Source organism: Patella vulgata, chromosome 8 (genome assembly GCF_932274485.2).
Source record: "Patella vulgata chromosome 8, xgPatVulg1.2, whole genome shotgun sequence".
NCBI lineage: Eukaryota > Metazoa > Mollusca > Gastropoda > Patellidae > Patella > Patella vulgata.
Genome location: NC_065886.2, coordinates 28,445,075 through 28,460,173, shown reverse-complemented (window position 1 = coordinate 28,460,173; position 15,099 = coordinate 28,445,075). Strand labels below are relative to the sequence as shown.

The 15,099-nt window shown below is 33.8% G+C and overlaps 2 protein-coding genes across 3 annotated transcripts in view; both read left to right on the top strand.

The window, feature by feature from the left end:
* The window catches only part of LOC126829578 (multidrug resistance-associated protein 1), a 35,007-nt gene extending 33,903 nt beyond the window's left edge, over nucleotides 1–1,104 (top strand). For both annotated transcript variants that reach the window (XM_050559525.2, XM_050559524.2), the window contains one exon: nucleotides 474–1,104. In XM_050559525.2, the coding sequence (XP_050415482.1) occupies nucleotides 474–588 (115 nt within the window). In that variant the 3' untranslated portion in view covers nucleotides 589–1,104. The remainder of the gene's footprint in view (nucleotides 1–473) is intronic.
* Nucleotides 1,105–5,007: 3,903 nt separating this feature from the next.
* On the top strand, nucleotides 5,008–13,328 carry LOC126829594 (uncharacterized). The gene is made up of 4 exons (XM_050559547.2): nucleotides 5,008–5,141; nucleotides 5,464–5,819; nucleotides 6,639–6,782; nucleotides 10,309–13,328. Exons 2-4 carry the CDS (start codon nucleotides 5,564–5,566, stop codon nucleotides 10,500–10,502), a joined length of 594 nt encoding a protein of 197 aa, XP_050415504.1. The 5' UTR covers nucleotides 5,008–5,141; nucleotides 5,464–5,563; the 3' UTR covers nucleotides 10,503–13,328.
* Nucleotides 13,329–15,099: the final 1,771 nt, after the last annotated feature.

Sequence of the window (15,099 nt, the reverse complement as noted above, 5' to 3'; positions counted from 1 at the left end):
ATTCTTCGTCTGTTTTTTGTCTTTACCATTATTAATTGAGAAAATGCGCCCGTCACCTTAAATTTCCTCTAGCAGCATGTAAAGCTCTTCCATCCATAACTTAATGTGACAACAAAGGAAAAAGAAAACATAGAATCGATGGCTTTAATGTCAAATTGTTTCAATGGCATTTAGTAATTGAACTGGAATATACAGGTCACAATTCTATGGAATACAATTACTGCTTATTACTGAGCGACGTTTTGACTAGGCTTCTCTAGTCATTATCAAGCAATGATAAAATATGAAAATATAACAAGACAATATATACATGTAGGCCTACACAACAATACTTGGTTAATGCAGACCAACCATAGATACCTGTTAATTACATGTACCCAAAGAAGACCTAACTTACTTAGTTAGGGATTATAAACTATTGTATCTGGTTTGGACTATAAAAATTATAATATTTATTTGTTGGCTTGTTTCAGTGTAATGGTACTAGATGATGGTGAAATTGTCGAGTTTGATACACCAACAAATTTATTGCAAGATAAACTTAGTGTATTTTATGGTATGGCTAAAGATGCCAACATCACCCAATGAAATTTGCTTTAACTAGGCGACTAAATTAATATAATTAATGTGTACTGTGTCTACTTGGTTATTTTTAGAAGTTTTCCTGGATTGTTAAATATTTGTTTATTACAGTCAATGTCGGCGTATGTCGATCGTCACTTCAGTAATAGTATAATTGGCAGAGTTTGTTGGGTTTGTTTTTTTTTAAAAAGATGCAATTTGTATTGCGATTTGTAATCCACGTGGTGGAGACAGCAATAATAGTATGACTTTAGTTTATTTGTAGACGTATCGGCATTACATTAACTATATAACTTGCATTTAAATTGTAGCCAAAGAATTAATCAAAGTGGGTGATGATTGGACTGCTTGTATATGCAGCTCTCGGTAACAATGACTGGCTTCGGTCCTTTATTTGCATCATTTATGTTAAAATTCTATTTGGAATGTGTTTAACCATAGACCGTATATAAAATATGTAAAATTGGTGGACACGAACAATGGTGTCATTCTTATTGTAAATAAAAATATGTTTTAAATATATTTAAACTTTTATTTTCGCGTTTGTTTTCAAAGCAAGGCCCGCTATCCATAATACGCGTTTTCGCCAGCGGTTACGCTCATTCGGCATCAAATAGCGCCCAAACTGGTAAATTATTTATATTTCATAGAATTTTGCCCCCGCCGCGGAACTTTGTCCTACTCTTATATCAAATTCCAACTGCAAATGGATCTTTTACGTGCACGCCAATGTATACACGGGACCTCGGTTTTTCGTCCCATCCGAACGACCAGGCGGCTGTCCTTGTCAGGCCCACCGTCATGTATCAATGAAAAGGGGGAATCACGCCGGGAAATCTGCAGGGATCGAACACACGACCTCCAGGGATCTGGTATAAACTTAATCGCATAATTTCTGCTTCCCCAGTAATTTAGCTTGTTCCTGTTAGTGCTGTAATATTATTTTCCTTATTCTTTGAATGGCATTTAGTAATTGGAACATAATCAAAAACACACTTTTATGGATAACAATTACTGTGGTTTATTTCACTGCGACGTTTCAACAAGGTTTCACAAGTCGTTATCAAGCATATATACAAATAGATAAAAAATGATCGTTCGTTCGTTTCTGGGGTTTTACGTCCACTTCCACCTACGGTGATATCGTAGACAACTATAAAAAATGAGAAAGATATGAATATAAATACAAACATCAGTGCGAACTATCCAATGGAATGCAAGGTGAGTGAGCATGATTAGCTATAACAAGCTATTGATGTAACAAAGGTGCATAATCGTATATATTAGAGTTGGCTTATTGTACAATTAAAAGATGAAACAGGGGATTAACTAAGATTAACAAATATTGAAACCATACACAGTGTACCATAACTGAAACCAGTATATACTACGATTACTAAATAAACATACAAGAAGATCAAACTGGGGGTTTATAGAATTATATCGAAACCATAATGTTTACATTGATTATAACAGTTAAGAAATATAGAATTTTACGGTTATGTTTTAAAGTTAAGTAATAAGTTGCATATATGTATTTACAAGGTGAATATATATCAAAGGGTTGAATAAAATATAAATAAATAATGATAAATTAAGCAGAAGGCCCTATGATGAAACCTTTTTATAATTATAAATATGAGAGGTATAACATAACATAAAATACTGTGAATAGCTAAATAAATTATAGAAAATAATTGAAACATACAAATTTTACATATTGTTAACAGAGGATTATAAAATGTGAGGGTTGTGGGTATGGAATATACAATGAATTCGGTATTGGAAAATGCCATTAGTTAAATATGGTTTAAACAATATTTTATTTCGAGTGCATGAGTATACAATACTGATAAAATGGATTTTAAAATAAGTAAAGGCTTATATAAATTCATCTCCATGTAATTTATATATACAAACTTACATTAATAAATGAAATGAAATGGGGTTTAACGTCCTACTGTTCTGCTCCTAACCTGGGCTAATGAAGACGGCTATACGCCATACAGTGTGCTATGAGGGAAATTTTCCCGGGCAGCGGCGCTACGACCTACTCTTATATCGAATTCCAACTGCCAAGGGATCTTTTACGTGCACGCCAATGTGTACACGGGACCTCGGTTTTTCGTCCCATCCGAACGACTAGACAGCTGTCCTTGTCAGGCCCTCCGTCCTGCATTACTGACAAGGGGAAACCACGCCGGAAAATACATTAATAAATAAATCATCATCATTCTAAGCGTTTAGCTTACATATTAACATAAATAGATAAGTAAATAATTAAATCATCATCATTCTAAGCATTTAGCTTAAACAATAAATAAATAGATAAATAAATAATCGTTCTAAGGGCTTAGTTTAAAATACTTGTGAACTTGTCTAAAAATGACTTTGGTGTACAAGTTACATTCATTGGGATCACCATGAAGAATTGCTTTGCTATATTTTGATTTAAGTGGCAGGGTATTTATAAGATACAAGAACGGAGATTAGATAAAGAGTTGGCTTTTCTCACTATAATATTTAAAAGCTAGATAATGTAAAGGGAATTGAGGAAAATTTCAGTCAAATTGATCCACTCTGAACCGAGAATTTAGCAATCGATTTTTCGGCCTAGCCTCGATCATCTTTACTAGTACGATAAAAAAAAACATAGTCTCGATTATCCACGTTATGATTTAATCGTGAATGAAAGTTGAACGGCAAATCGGAACTAAATCCAGTAAATATCGCAGGCTAGCGATGACATCGAGGGTTGATTATGGTCTGGATAAATTAATTAATGTCTAATAATTTAGATAACACTCCAGGCCTAAAGAAAGACCTGAAATAGGTAGATTTGGCTCTTGCATAATGTATGTTTAAGTAACTTGTATTCCATAAAATTGTATGTGTTATTGTTTTATTTGCGAGATATATTACCGTACATCATACTAAAAATATGAAAAACTCGTGTTAGGGTAGGCTCACTATGCACACAATAACATCCAAACTGGCTTTAAATAGGATATGAACATGCCAAAGTTCATTAACGTTTTATGATGCACTTTCGAGTTATATAACCACAATGTTCACAGTACCGGTACCTGGATTCGAGTGGGTGCAATTGTGACAAAGTGCTTAATTTTCTATTTTATAAAATACGAACTATTATTTCGATTCTGTGAACTTGTTGACCCCAGCTGGTTTTGATCAGGAGTCCTATCTATTGTCGGAGTGTATACATGCAGAAGTTTAGAGACGAGCAGAGACGCAGATACGAGACGACCAGAGACGAGCGGGAGGAGAAGAGAGGCTTGGACGAGTGTATGGACTCACCCGAGTTCAGCCGCTGCCTTGGCAGAGTTCTGTACATTCTGATGTGTTCTTGGAAGTCTAGTTCCCGATAGTTAAGTTCCTGTTGTATCTATGTAACTGTTTGATATTCTGTTCCCGTTGTAAATAAATGCTGTATTTACTCAACTGATCTCTGTTATCACTAAGATAGTATTACACAATGAGGAATATTTTTTGTTCCATCTGAGCGACTAGACAGTTCCTTCCCAGGCTCCCCGCCATGCACCACTGATAAGAGGAAAAAATACCGAAAATGCCGAGGAACTGTATAGCGCAAAGCAGGATCGAACCCCTAACCTCCTGGTTGGTTATAATTTAAAATATTTCTTCAGAAATGTTTTTAATGAATCATTTCGGTTTAAAAGCAAAATAATAAAAAATGTGTATAGGCCTACAATCGTAACATCACAATTTTTTTTTTTTTGGTTCCTTACTTAAAAGTTGTTTTTTTTGTTTTTTTTTTAGGTGGGGGGGGGGAGAAAATCTGTAGGCCATTTACATAAAAGAAATATGTTTTTTTTTTTGGTTCCTTACTTAAAAGTTTTTTTTTTTTTTTTAGTTTTTTTTAGGGGGGGGGGGGGGTTAAAGAAAATCTGTAGGCCATTTACATAAAAGAAATATGATTTAAAAAATAAAAATATAAAATACCGAATGGTTAGCGCGTGCGCGTTGTATCGTAAGGTCAGTCATTCTGTCAACTGCGGTGTGCTTTTCCATTCCTCGGTGTGACAAAATACTCGTAGTAGTCGTAGGGTCGCCTGTTCAACCTCGTAGGTTTTCTCCAGGTCCTCCGGTTTCTTCCCACTGCTTAAGCCCCCAACGAGTAAGAGATTTATTGAAATAAAAATAAACCATATTATTATGTTAGTCCTGAAATGACATAGTTTCTGTCATGTAGACATTAAACCCCATTTCACCCTCTCCCTAAAGTTCACCATTCACACGCCTTTTGTTTAAATTGCTTTTCGCCGATACTACTCTGGGCTTTGACGTTTCGCCCACCACAGGAAGTCAGACTAACCACTACTACTACGGAAGTCAGACGCCTTTCTCCACGAATTTATCGTCTGCGCGCGGTCTCGTTATGTAGACGTCATTGGGTGGGTGCTTTTGTGAGAAAGACTAGTACGTTCGAGACTGGACAGTCGCGATCCAAGAATTAAATATGGCGGATTGTTAACGAAGAAAAATCGGAGATCTGCATACTTGAAGGTTTTATTTAGGTGAACGTTTCAGTACATAATACGCAAGTGGTAACTCAAGTGTCGCTATTTTTTTTTTAAATAAAAAGAACAACTTGTAATCAGAGCCAAACTAGGGGTTATACTTTAGGACAACACAGTTCAACTATTGGGCGATAGCCGATAAAACCTCAACCTGCCGGACTGGCTTGTTTGTTTGCTAAATTATTCTATAAATTCGAGTCGTTGGGAATATCAGATTTGTGTTTTAGTTGTTGTTAATACCAGATTGCGTTCTTTATGTTTAAATATATTCTTGAACTAAACCGAGATATATTTAAACTTTTGCGGCTTCTCTTTTTAGATTTTATAACTTGGCCTCAAAAAAATTCCCTGTGTGTGTGAGTAGCTGTCATCGGCAAACAATTTTGACCTAAGAAGAGGGTGTAACTTTTTTAAACAAGATGGCCTCGTGTTTGGTGATAACGTCTATCATATGCGTACTTTTGACAACAGTAGCAACAATCGTTGCTTTTGCAACACCAAATTGGATTGGATTCCGTGGTCTAAATGATGCAGAACTTTGTGGATGCAGAGGAAGGCACTGCGATTGTGGTCTATGGCTATTTTGTACCGGAGGAGGTGTGACTAATACAGGCAGTCTTGATAACTGTAGATGGTTTTTCTCGCAGGACTTTCTGATTGAGAGGTCACTCCCAGGTCAGTATATACAGAAAAGAAAAAAGATCTAACATGATTGATATAGAGTACTGACTTATTTCATCATCAACTAGTCCCCAGTGTCTGTCACATCAGCCTTAAAAAATTATTGAATGACTAAACTTTTAAAAACAGTATTTTGACGGATTGAATACTATTACTATAGGCCTACAAGAAGCCTACATTTACAATTAATATATTGTTTTTCAATAAACCGTATTAAGATTCTACATTGACTTTTAAGCTTACGAAGATGCCTATTGAATTTCAGCAATTTCTTTCTAGAGTTATGGCCCTTGTTGAACCATGTGATCGCTCTATTAGTTATCATCCGATCTGTCTAAATTTATATGCATTATTTAGATCCGTAAAACGAAGAAGCAAATTAAATTGTTTCACTTTGTTAAATCGCGCTCTATCAACAAAAGTTATCATCCGATCTGTTTGAAATTTATTTGATTATTTGCATTATTTAAATCACTAAATCAAAGAATCCTATTGAAATTAAGAGCCATTTTTGTTAATTACTTCTTCAGTTATGTCCCTTGTTTCGCTTTTTGAACCTTGAAAACATTCGATCTGTATGAAATTGATATCAGTATCTTCTAAATGCTCCCATTACCAACAAAAGCATAAATATACGAAACCCTTGTTCTCTGCTCGAACTATTTAGCTGCTGTTGGCGTATGTTTCGCTGCCTGGCAACCTGTCTTTTTACCAATGATGATTTAAAATATGGGTAAGTTTTTAATAATAACCATAATAAGCAGGGTTTTTTTTACAGGAGACAAATACATTTTCTTTTTTTCTTTATTACAGAATGGTTTAAAGCAGTACAAGGATTATTTTCATGTGCTATAGCCAGTAGTTTATTATCACTGCTAATTGGACTATTCTCCTTATGTTGTTACTGCAAGACATGTAATCCACACCAGGCTGCTGGAGCCTTTATCAACCTTACATGTAAGTATTTCCAAAACTACATTCATAAGGTTTTTTTTCTACAGCTGTTATAATGAATTTACTAAATAGTTGATGCACCAACTGTAAATATCTTTCTGCTAGGATTTGTCTTTGTCAAGATTACCATTTGTGTAATAGACTAACTGTTTGGCTTAATTCACAACATACATGACATTTTCTCTTAATACCCTGCTGTAAAAATACCAAGGAAATAGGGACATCATATAGAGATTTTATAATGATGACATTTAAATGTGATAATAATTTCCAGTTAGCCCCCAGCTATTTATCCCCAACTTTAAGAGAAAAACTCAGGATGTTACTATGATTATATAATAAATGATATTATCATGTACATTTATATAACTTGCGCATCTCGTTATCCATTCAAAACAGTGCTTCCTTACCCTACAAATTATCTTTTAACTGAGTGATAGACTATTTATATACGCCCACATAGAAATCTGGTCAAAAATTTTTATTGCTAAGCCTTGAGTGGCATTTAGCGATTGGACATATTAAAAAACACAACACAGTTTATATGGAAATACAATCACTGGTTTATAAGTGTAGCACGACGTTTCGACAAGTATTCTCTTATCGTTATCAAGCACAAATGATAACGATAAGAGAATACTTGTCGAAACGTCGTGCTACACTTATAAACCAGTGATTGTATTGCTGTCTTCTCTGTGAACACTCTACAGGCAACATTTACGATACAATATATTACTATACTATTAGTGAAATAAAGGAGCCTATGGAAGTTCAACATTTTCCATTTATTGCTTCTAAAGTTATGGCCTGTGTTTCACTTCAAAAGAACCTTGTGAACACTCTAATTTAGTCTAAAGACATAAGTTACCATCCAATCTGTATAAAATTTATATGCATATTGGCCACTAACGTTAATTACTTAAAGAGTTAATTGTGGACCATGATTCACTTTGTAGAACCTTTCGACAAAAGTTATCATACAACAATTGTGTTTTTTCGACTGTGCATGTTTTTTTGGCGACGGGTACAATTAGATTCTATTTATTTACCCTTGCAAACTCCCTTTTTATGCTTTTTATCACGTTTTTATCTTGTGGACACTCTAGAGGTCGCAATTTTTATCCGATTTTGATGAAACATGAAATATATGTTTATTACCCAAAGATCTCGGTTCCTTTCCATATTGGTGCATATCGGATCGGAATGTAACTTCCTGGATTATGGCTCCTGATTATATGAAAAATCTTGATTTTACCTGGCAAGACCCTCTAGAGGTCACAATTTTTATTTGATTTTAAAAATAGTTCAAATATAATGTCACCGGTACACCATAATGCAGGCATACTCCTCGGAGTGCTTCGTTTGATTAGGGCTAATCCCACTTAACACTGCAAATTTCTGTTCCAAATTATGACTGGTTATTAGTCCGATTAACAACCAATAGCTAACTGCATAACAATATCATTACGCTTTAAACAGAGCTCCAAATTGGACCAAATATGTTTACATAACGTTACAGCATGACTCACGATTTTATTATGCCCAATTATCAAGTGCATAGCAGAATATTGCAGAAAAACTAATTGCGTGACAAATGAGGCTATCAACACGGATACAGTGTAAAAGAACAATAGTGTCACCATTTTGTAGGGAAGACACCAGATTAAACAAAGGGCTGTCATGTTGCTGTACTTGGGATAGATTTGATTGAACGGGAAGAATAGACACACTCCCTCAAAAGCTCAAGTATCAGAAGCCAATCCAGCAATGGCCAGAGAACGATTTCTCGGGCCGTTGCTTCAGAAATATGTAACGCTGGTGGAGTTAAAATTTCGTGAAAATCAGACCAAAACTGCCCGACAAAATGGCCGTTCATTACGCAAATAGTGTAAATACATGTAATTGCAAGGTTTTGGACCCTCTAGAGGTAACAATTTTTATCCGATTTTTATGAAACTCAAAAGATATTTACAGTATATCTCAATGATCTTGGTTCCTTTTGATATTCACGCTTATTAGACAGTAACTTCAAATACATGTATGCATTTATGCATTCAGTAATGGCACATGTTGGATCGTAACTTCCTTTTGGCATTAGTGCATACATGTATCAGATCCTGATTGTACAAAAAAATCATGCCTTAACTTATGAAAGCTCTAGAGGTCACAATTTTTATTTGATTTTAAAAAACATTCATACATTGTATATATGACCATCACAGTGTGATTACATTTGAGTTTGAATTTTGTGAAAATCCGATGAGGTACATGTACTGGTATGTCGGACTGTAACATCCTGGATTATAGCCCCTTATTGTATGCAAAGTCACTTTTTATACACCCACATTGAAATGTGGTAGTACATGTATATTGTCACAGTCCGTCCAGCAGTCCGTTATCCACAAATGTTTGTGGATGCTCTGGAGGCTAAAGTCAATATCCGATTGACTTCAAATTTATACATAGTGTTTAAGGTCATGAGACGACGAATCCTCTTGATTTTAACGATTTCCAATAATTACTGGCAGATATATGGCCCTTGATCACTTTGAAATATCTTGTGGACAGTCTAGAGGCTAAAGTTAATGTAAATTTATACACAGTGTTTAATTAAGGTCATGAAACAAACAAACAAAACAAAATCTAATGATTTCTGATAATTAAGACTTACTTAGCGTAATCAGATTTTCATGTGTTGTAAATGTTTTCATTACATATGCAACAACCCTTGTTGACTGCCGGGATGATTGAGCTGCTGTGGGCGTATGTTCCATTGCCTGGCAACCTATCTATTAGCTTGTTCTCTGTCCACCTCTTGCAAGATGTGTATTTGTAACTTGCATGGCAACCGCTTATTAAAAATTTGGTTGTAACTGTAAGCATTGGGGTAACGAGAGAACGAATGCTAGATTTTAAGCTTTACAAAACTTTCCGCTCTGGAGTAATCCCCCCCCCCCCCCCTTTGCGAAAACCTTGTGAACTCGATATAAGCTGCAGTTTTTTGCAGATTTTCTTCGCAAATTTGGTTTGAATTTTTGGGGTCATGTAAGCTCAAACCCTATCGATGTTCAGCATTTTTGCCCCATTTGGTTTTTATACACCCGCATGGCGTATTTTGCCGTCATCACCATCCGTTGTCCATAATTTCTTGTGGACACTCCACACACTACATCTGATCAGTTTGAAATTATATATATCGTTTACATGGGTGAGACAAAGGAACCTATACGAAACAGGAGAAATTGAAGAAAACTTACAAGGTTGGATGGACGAGCAGGACGACCCTACTTCATGTTATGTTGAAGCTGGGAATCGAACCACACCAGTTCTATTTTTGAACTACATGTAATATAGCAAGAATGCCCATCTTAATCTTGCATGTATCTTTAAGGCAAGATGTATTAATATCATATGTACATGTACTATCTGTATTAGTGATTGTTATAATTGGGAATTGCAAATAATTGAAACAAATGCCTTGTTTAAAAGTGTTATTTTTTACATTTAAAACTGATTTTTGTTTTTTCAGTTTTATTGCTGGCTATTGGTGTTTGCGTGTTTGGTGCAAAGGCACACATGGATCATAAAACAGAGGTACTAGCGCGATCTGGCAGTATGGACCCATTATTTGGCTGGAGTTTTTGGGTAGGCGTGGGTGCAGCAGGCATGGCTCTTATATCTAGTATTTTATATTTCTGTGTGGGCCGGCAAGATGAATTTTAAAAATTGCAACAAAATTAAGTTGTTTTTTGGTAGCTTGTAAATGAACTTTATAAGCTTGTAAATGACTCTTTTTTTATCCAGAATTTCTTTTGAAAGCTTTGAGAATGCAAATATATACATTGTACATGTTAAAATGTCACTGAAAACTGATCTCAACATAAACACAACATGAACAAGGAAGTTGACATAAATGAGGTTAAATAACAAGTACAATTACATGACAAATAAAATTCTTTTAACTTTTATATAAATTATGAATCACTTCTATGAAACATGTACTTGTGATTAACAATTTTATAGAAACTACTTGAAAACCTTACCAGATTTGTACTATCTACAGTGAATTGTTTATTGAAATGTACTCTGTCTATTTCACCCTGTTTTGAATTTTATTGTTTAATTTTGCTCTAAAACTTTACAAAGTTTGTAATCAAAGCTTGCCATATGATCAAATACTAATAAATGTATATAATTCTGTATAAATTTATTATTTTATATTTCTCAATATTTTATATATATATTTTAGTGCTTAAATCATTTTTGTCTAAGCTTTTTCATTTCTATACATGTAGTTGTACATTGTTGAATTGTACACATTTAATATCTTGATCAACCATAGTTAAGACTAGGATCAACACTATGCTTAAATGACAATGAATTTTGAAATAAAAAAATAGTAATAAATGTAGTAATATTTTTTTATATTCTTCCTTAAATTGTATTTTTTCATATTGTGAGTTGAAACTATTGGCCTTTTAATTTAAAAACAAATGTTGAATATGGCTGAAAATTAGTATAGAATATATTATTCTGTATGTATACCGTACACATGTATTCATTGTTTAGTTCAGGGAATAACTTTTAAATAATAACAGCATATTATATTTAATAGATATATTTTCAAAATAATAATAATAAAAAAATTAAATGATTTTGCAACATACTTTACATAAAGTAGAATATATTTTTTAAATTATAATTTTTTTTTAAAGTACCAGTAACCTGAATGGCCTATGCTTCATTGTGCATGAATATTAGTCATGCTGTTCAACTCACTCATTATTTGGTTATTTCAAAATTTCAATTTTTTTTTATATTTATTACATAAGAAACTACTGCTGTATTTTATAACATTCAGATATATACACAGGCAGCTATTGATTGTAAATTTGTCGATTCTAGTTTGCCTGTAATATAGCAGCTAGATTTTTTTAAAAATTTGAAAAATATTTAAGTGTAAATTAGTTGAAAATGTAAAATTAATGAGCCAGTCTCTGCCAGTGCCAATTATTTTGTATGATTAGAAATATTTAAAGTTGGTCAATCATGTGGACACAATCTAAAATTTTAAATATAATTTGATTCCTCCTGGGTTTAGTGGATTAATTAAAAATCCTTTTATGTACCCTTTATACTTGCATAATCCAACACTATATATTATTATTACTATTATTATGAGGGTTGTGGGCTAATCATTATAATAAATAAACTGTCAACTTCATACGCATAATCATCTCTAGTCAAATTAATTTAAAAAAAAAAAAAATATTAAGTAATAATATTAGTATTTATATTTGTACGAAACATTTGATTTTTACCAACAAGCGCATTATTGTAATATTAGGGGAAACCAACTTATTTAACTTAAGGTACATTGACATGATTTTATTTTTAAAATTATGTCTAATAAATAATAATTCTAACCTATTTATGTTCCTCAGATTTCACTTTCTAGTCTTTTTTTTTTTTTTTAGTCTATTTTTGTTTCAAATTGATGTAAATTACAGATTATGCTGTTCTTAAGTGTTTTAAGCAATACTCATTAGTTTGTCCAAGTTTATAATTCTATGTTGTTCATGTATATTTTAAATATTCAGTCTATTCTATATAAGAATAATATAAAAATGATATTACTTGGAATATTCTAACGATATTACTTGGAATATTCTAACCAAGACATATATTCGCAATAAAGGCAAGTAATTGCTATTACTGTAATAGGTCTAAAGCCCAAATTACTGAATTATTTTGATGCTTATTTGATCAAACTGATTAAAGTACAGATCGGAATTTCAAGACCATTCCTTCGAACTTTCAATCCAGGTTTCCCCTTGTCAGTGGAGAGCACTTGAAAAGAAAAAGTGTCTAGTCGTTAGATGAGTCGGAATTCAACAAAGAGTATTCAGAAACCCTGCTGTTTGGACAAAGGTTCCCTCATAGTACACTGCATGGCATATTTCTGTCTCCATTATTAGCCTGCTTATTTCAGACAAGTAGGATATCAAACCCAATTTTTTTTTCTCAGAACCCATTGCGGGGTGGGGGGGGGTCTTGTCAGTGGTCACTAGGTGACTACATGTTTTGTTCTTTACTGCTCTATAAATGTGTAGTTCAGTGTACACCTCAGCTCAATTAAATAGACCATTTTATTGACTAGTTTGTAATATCAACAAGAAAGCTATTGTCATGAAGTCTATAAAACTAATTTTGATCTGTAGAAACAGAAACTATATAGAATCTCTGGTTTAATAATTGATATTAGAAAATTTTATTTTAGAGCTCAATAGCTGTTACAAAATTATACACATTCTTATATGTAATAGACTGTATTTTAATACAAACTTACTATTTTTTATTGAGATGAATATTTTGTAATGTTATTTTTATACTAAAATAATGTAGTTTTTGAAGTACAGTAGAAAAGTGTACAATGCATGAAAAATTATTTTGGTGTGGTTTTAAATTGTTAGTTCTAAAAATAATACATGTAGAACAACTTTGTATACATTGAATTAAAAAAAATTATAAATAAATTTGATAGTTGTCCATGGATTGTCCCTCCATATCTATAATATTCAGATCATATTTCATGATGATTTAAAGGAAGGTACAGTAATAAGATTGAGGAGTTATCCTTGCTATATGCAGGAGTCAAGACTGTGGATCAGGGCCAGGGATAGGATCACCATGTCTCTTAAGGGCAAGACAAAGTTAACTGAAATATTTGGTCCTCAAAAAGGCACTGTTCAGCTATAGTGCATATATTTTGGTATCTAAATGTGCTTGAGACGATACTGTAAAATACAAATTGGATGAAAATCAAAAATGATGACTGGAATTTGTAACTTTGAAATATATGAAGCAAATTTTCCATTCAGCACTGGCAGCTAGAGGGTAAACAATACATGGGAAATCACAAAGTCTTACAGAGATGCCTGAATATATACACTACAACCAAAAAGACTTAAAATTTTAAAAACTATCTTTGTTTAAAGACACGAAATTCATATAATCAAACTATTTTTATATGCCCACATTTTCACTGACGAAACTTGAAATATAGGTTTGTATCCCAAAGATTTTAGTTTCTGTTGATATATCAGATAGTAACTTCCTGGATTACGGATCCGGATTGTATGAAAAATCACGTTTTTAGCTTATGGACCCTCTAGAGGTCACAATTTTTATCCAATTTTGATGAGACTTAAAATATAAGTTTATCCCATAGATCTCGGTTCCTTTTGATATTGATGCATGTCAGACTATAACATCCTGGATTCTGGTCCCTTATTGTGCGAAAATCATTTTTAGCTTGTTTTCTGTCCATCTCTTGCAAAATGTGACATATCTTGCATGGCAACCGCTTGTTTTCAAGGGACTACTAATGATCTATTCAAACTTTAGAAACAGGCCTTTTTGCACTGTGCAGAATCTCTCACCCGTATTCAAGCACCCGGAATCGAAATGAGGTTATGAAACATATTCCTAATCCTAGCGCCAATAAATACATTTTGAATTGGGGTGCTGGATTACGGGGGAAATATTCCGCTTGATCTGGCATAATGCCTCTTCCTGGACCTGAATTGAACTACTGAACATGGAACGAATCCTTGGCATTATGGCCTAAAAGTCCTGACTCCGGCAACTTTACTTCTTGAGCAACATACATTACTTAACAAATGCTGTGGAAATTTACCAATCAATTTAGAACAAGAAGTTGAGACTGATGCACAGTGGATCTGGTGTTATGCTAGATAAGAAACCTCTTCTCTCAACCCTCTGGTACTATACTCTTCAAAAAAAAGTAGGGGATATTCAGAAACAATACAAAACTGCAGAAATGCACTACTGTTTTTATTAGAGGTAACCAGTGTATGTTAATAACAGGCCAATTGCCTACACATGAACATAAACAGTTTTGTTGGCGGCTTATATGACGGCCCCATTTCACTCGCAAAGGGATAACTGTCAAAAATGAAAATGGACGTTTCTGATTTTTGTCTTAATAATGAGTAATTGCTCCACCCATCCTCAGACATATAACAGCAATTTGTGGTGGCATGCTCCTAGTCCTAATCAACCAACCAATCACGATTTGGGGCAATCTGACCCACCCCCCTTGCAGTGCCACGGCCAATTCTTGCAGTGTTGTCGGTTGACGTTGACGTCCACGAACACGTCTCCCAATGAAAATAAATGTAACACACTAAAGCAAAAATACGCTAAACAGTAAATCTTATGCAAGAACCCATGTGCAGCTCAGTGGTTCTGTTTTGGGGCGATAAGTTCTTCATCTGTGAACATACTCTCATATCAC

Excerpts from the sequence above, each read along its gene's own strand:
- LOC126829594 (XM_050559547.2), top strand. The coding sequence starts at position 5,564 with ATGGCCTCGTGTTTGGTGATAACGTCTATCATATGCGTACTTTTGACA. Across the intron at positions 5,820-6,638 it reads GATTGAGAGGTCACTCCCAG|AATGGTTTAAAGCAGTACAA; the intron begins GTCAGTATATAC and ends TCTTTATTACAG. Across the intron at positions 6,783-10,308 it reads AGCCTTTATCAACCTTACAT|TTTTATTGCTGGCTATTGGT; the intron begins GTAAGTATTTCC and ends TTGTTTTTTCAG.